Here is a 2814-nt window from a genome sequence, read left to right as displayed (position 1 = left end):
TTTTCAGACCGATGAGCTTTGTAAAAATCAATGCGTTTCAGAAAGGCGGGGCATAGAGGAGAAACAATAATGTACAGTATGTGGAAAAGAATGTGTTTTTTGAATTTTAAACCGCATAAACATTTCATTACACCAAATAATGTTCTTTTTAGCAGCATCATATGACCCCTTTAAGTGAAGAGCACAAGACGAAAAACTCATATCCATGTTAGAATTCAACCAAATTCATCAGCATATTTGATGAGGTTTTCAGTGGCTGTGGGAATCCTGACAATACCAACACCATGGAAAAAGAGAGTGAGAACGTTTAAGGAATATTTCATTAGCAAAACTTAAAATTTTACTTAAAATATGCTTGTATAATTTTATAAATCAAATGGTTGTCCTTTAATTAAATAACCTGTCATGCAAAATGTCTTACTAAGCATTTTCAGACTAATGACCATTTAGATGTTAAATGGTGATTGTTACTAGTGATCATTCATGAGCAAACTAATGCAATAGCTAGCTGAGCTAATCATCTGAAGAGGTCTGACAACAAAACCAGTTTGATCAAGTTTCAGAAATGTCCTTATTTAGAACAACTGGTTAAGGGCTTCTTTTATCATTCTCCTAGTATTTTTTGGACATATAGTGACTGTTCTTTGAATACAGGAATGGCAGCACATCAGCAGGTTAGCAAGCAAACCACAGGGAACTCATGGTGACCAACAACTGCAATGATCAAAATGTGGCATGATGCATGGGAGAAACAATACAGTATATGTAACTGCATATATGTAATATGCACGACGGGATGCACATTTCGTGTCAGGCAGAGAGACTAGGACGTTAACGTTCAGGCTAGCTGACGCCCCCAAAGCAGGCATGCGCACATCTTAGTACGGCAGAGCAGCAATGCTGTATTTGACAGCCTGTCCACCCTCATTCACTTCCATTATGCTTGGTAGCTGCAGTTCAAAAGATACGGCAAATAAACGCGCCGAAGCCTTTCGTTTAAGTCAGAAGCATGCAGGTCTTCTAAGTTGGATTTACATGACTTTATACAATTTTTTTAGTCTTGTGAGATAACTGGATAATGTTGTTAATTCGCTAACACGTTTGATTGAGCCAAACGAATATTTGAACAAATCTTTTAAATGAATGAATCATTCTTCTTCACCGACTCGTTTTTCTTTCTCCGAAATCTCAGGGTTGCTAAACAAAATAAATACAATTATGACCATTCTTCATTTATTTATACCACATATGCTATTTGAGATTTAAAGGGACAGAACAATTATGATTCTACTAAACACCACAGATGACTATATGCTATTAAAATGCCGTAAGTTAAAATGAAAATGATCATTTTTGGGCTATTTTGTCATACTTTCTTCACAAGGTGATCTCCACCGCTTTACAAAATGGAGACATTTATTTAAAAACGCACGTAAAAAATTTTTTTTGTGAATTACACAAAAAAATGGGAATCAAAATCTCCACAACTAAAAGAATGGCAATTTGACATCTACACAGATGAGCAGCATCCACCAATAACTAGACATATAATTATATTCTCAATACTGAAATTTAAAAAAATCCCAGACGTTCTATGCGAGAACACGAGAAGTAATTCATTACTATTATAAAACACTACCTTACTTAAAAACAACTCGTGCTGTGCGAGTCCAAATGTGTGTGTTATCGAGGGGATGTATGAACTAAAGAGCACGAGATTAAAATGTGGCAACCAATCGAAGGTTCAAGTGCGCACCACCTGACTCAGCATGCGCTAAACACGGAAGCGAACGCCGAGTGGACGGTCTTCACCGTGGTCAGAATGTCTTTGGCATTTACCCCCAGACCAGGCCTCTTGCAGTTGTGGATCCCGATGATTCAATGACAAGCTGAGACGACAAAAAGGATACTCAAAGTCAGCATCTTGGACGGGTAGTCAAAAGCGACGACCTCTCCTTGCAGGCGCTGCCCCAGGCAGGTGATGCATGAGACATGGCTCCCGACGCTGAAATACTCCCCCGGTCCAGGAGCCGCCATCTTCTCCGCCAGGAAACGGGAGCAGTCGCCTCACGTAAACACGCGCAGCCGCGTCAGCACGGGAGGAAGCGCGAGGAGGCGTTCCGCGGGAATGAATGAAGTGACGCAAAACCCGCCGCTGCAAACGAAGCCACGCCCACTTTACTATGGAGTAGTAGCCTACATCATGAATCTCTTACTACAACGCACTACACGCCCTCATATGCCCACTTCTCACTTACTCATCTTCCTGGTTTATGCACAAGGTTGGTTGAAAACACAGAGGAGCCTGCTTTTACCTTCTGTGACCTCAATCATGGCTTTTAAACTTCTTGTTGCCCCAGACCCCCACATATGATGGTCCCACTGGCAAAGGACCCCCTTAAAGGCAGCTATATATTTTCAAGCATAACAACCCTTTTATACAGTGAAGACTAAAAATAGTGTAAATGCCTAAAAACCTATTATATTGAATTTTTTTTCCCCTACCCACCATAAAAGTATTTTTAGATCTATGTATAAACCCGAAAAAAATATTAAAACTTGTCGGTAGAATTACAAAGTTCTCTGATCAGTATTTTTTGAAAGAACAAACCGTAATACTGTCAAACACTCTCGTTTGTAATTTTTTTCAAATAGCCTATTTAATTTATTATTAATGATATATTTTTAAAATTAATAAGAAAAATATTTTTTCCCCACAAAATTTTTCTTCACTGGACTTTCCCATGAAAAATACATAAATACAATAAAACGAATAAATCATCACATGATTTCTGGGCTAAACTTGCACCTCAC

At 38.7% G+C, this 2814-nt stretch overlaps 1 protein-coding gene across 1 annotated transcript in view; it reads right to left on the bottom strand.

Annotated features, from left to right (window-relative positions):
• LOC107582879 (protein LSM12 homolog B-like) overlaps nucleotides 1-2395 on the bottom strand; it is a 14265-nt gene extending 11870 nt beyond the window's left edge. Inside the window, exon 1 of the mRNA XM_016268901.1 lies at nucleotides 1911-2395. Within this exon, the coding sequence (XP_016124387.1) occupies nucleotides 1911-2037 (127 nt within the window). The 5' untranslated portion in view covers nucleotides 2038-2395. The remainder of the gene's footprint in view (nucleotides 1-1910) is intronic.
• Between the last annotated feature and the right edge of the window lie 419 nt (nucleotides 2396-2814).

The sequence above is a fragment of the Sinocyclocheilus grahami genome, unplaced genomic scaffold (genome assembly GCF_001515645.1).
Source record: "Sinocyclocheilus grahami isolate Dianchi unplaced genomic scaffold, SAMN03320097.WGS_v1.1 scaffold48.1, whole genome shotgun sequence".
NCBI lineage: Eukaryota > Metazoa > Chordata > Actinopteri > Cypriniformes > Cyprinidae > Sinocyclocheilus > Sinocyclocheilus grahami.
The sequence above is the reverse complement of the archived record's forward strand: the minus strand, read 5'-3'. Positions and strand labels throughout refer to the sequence as shown.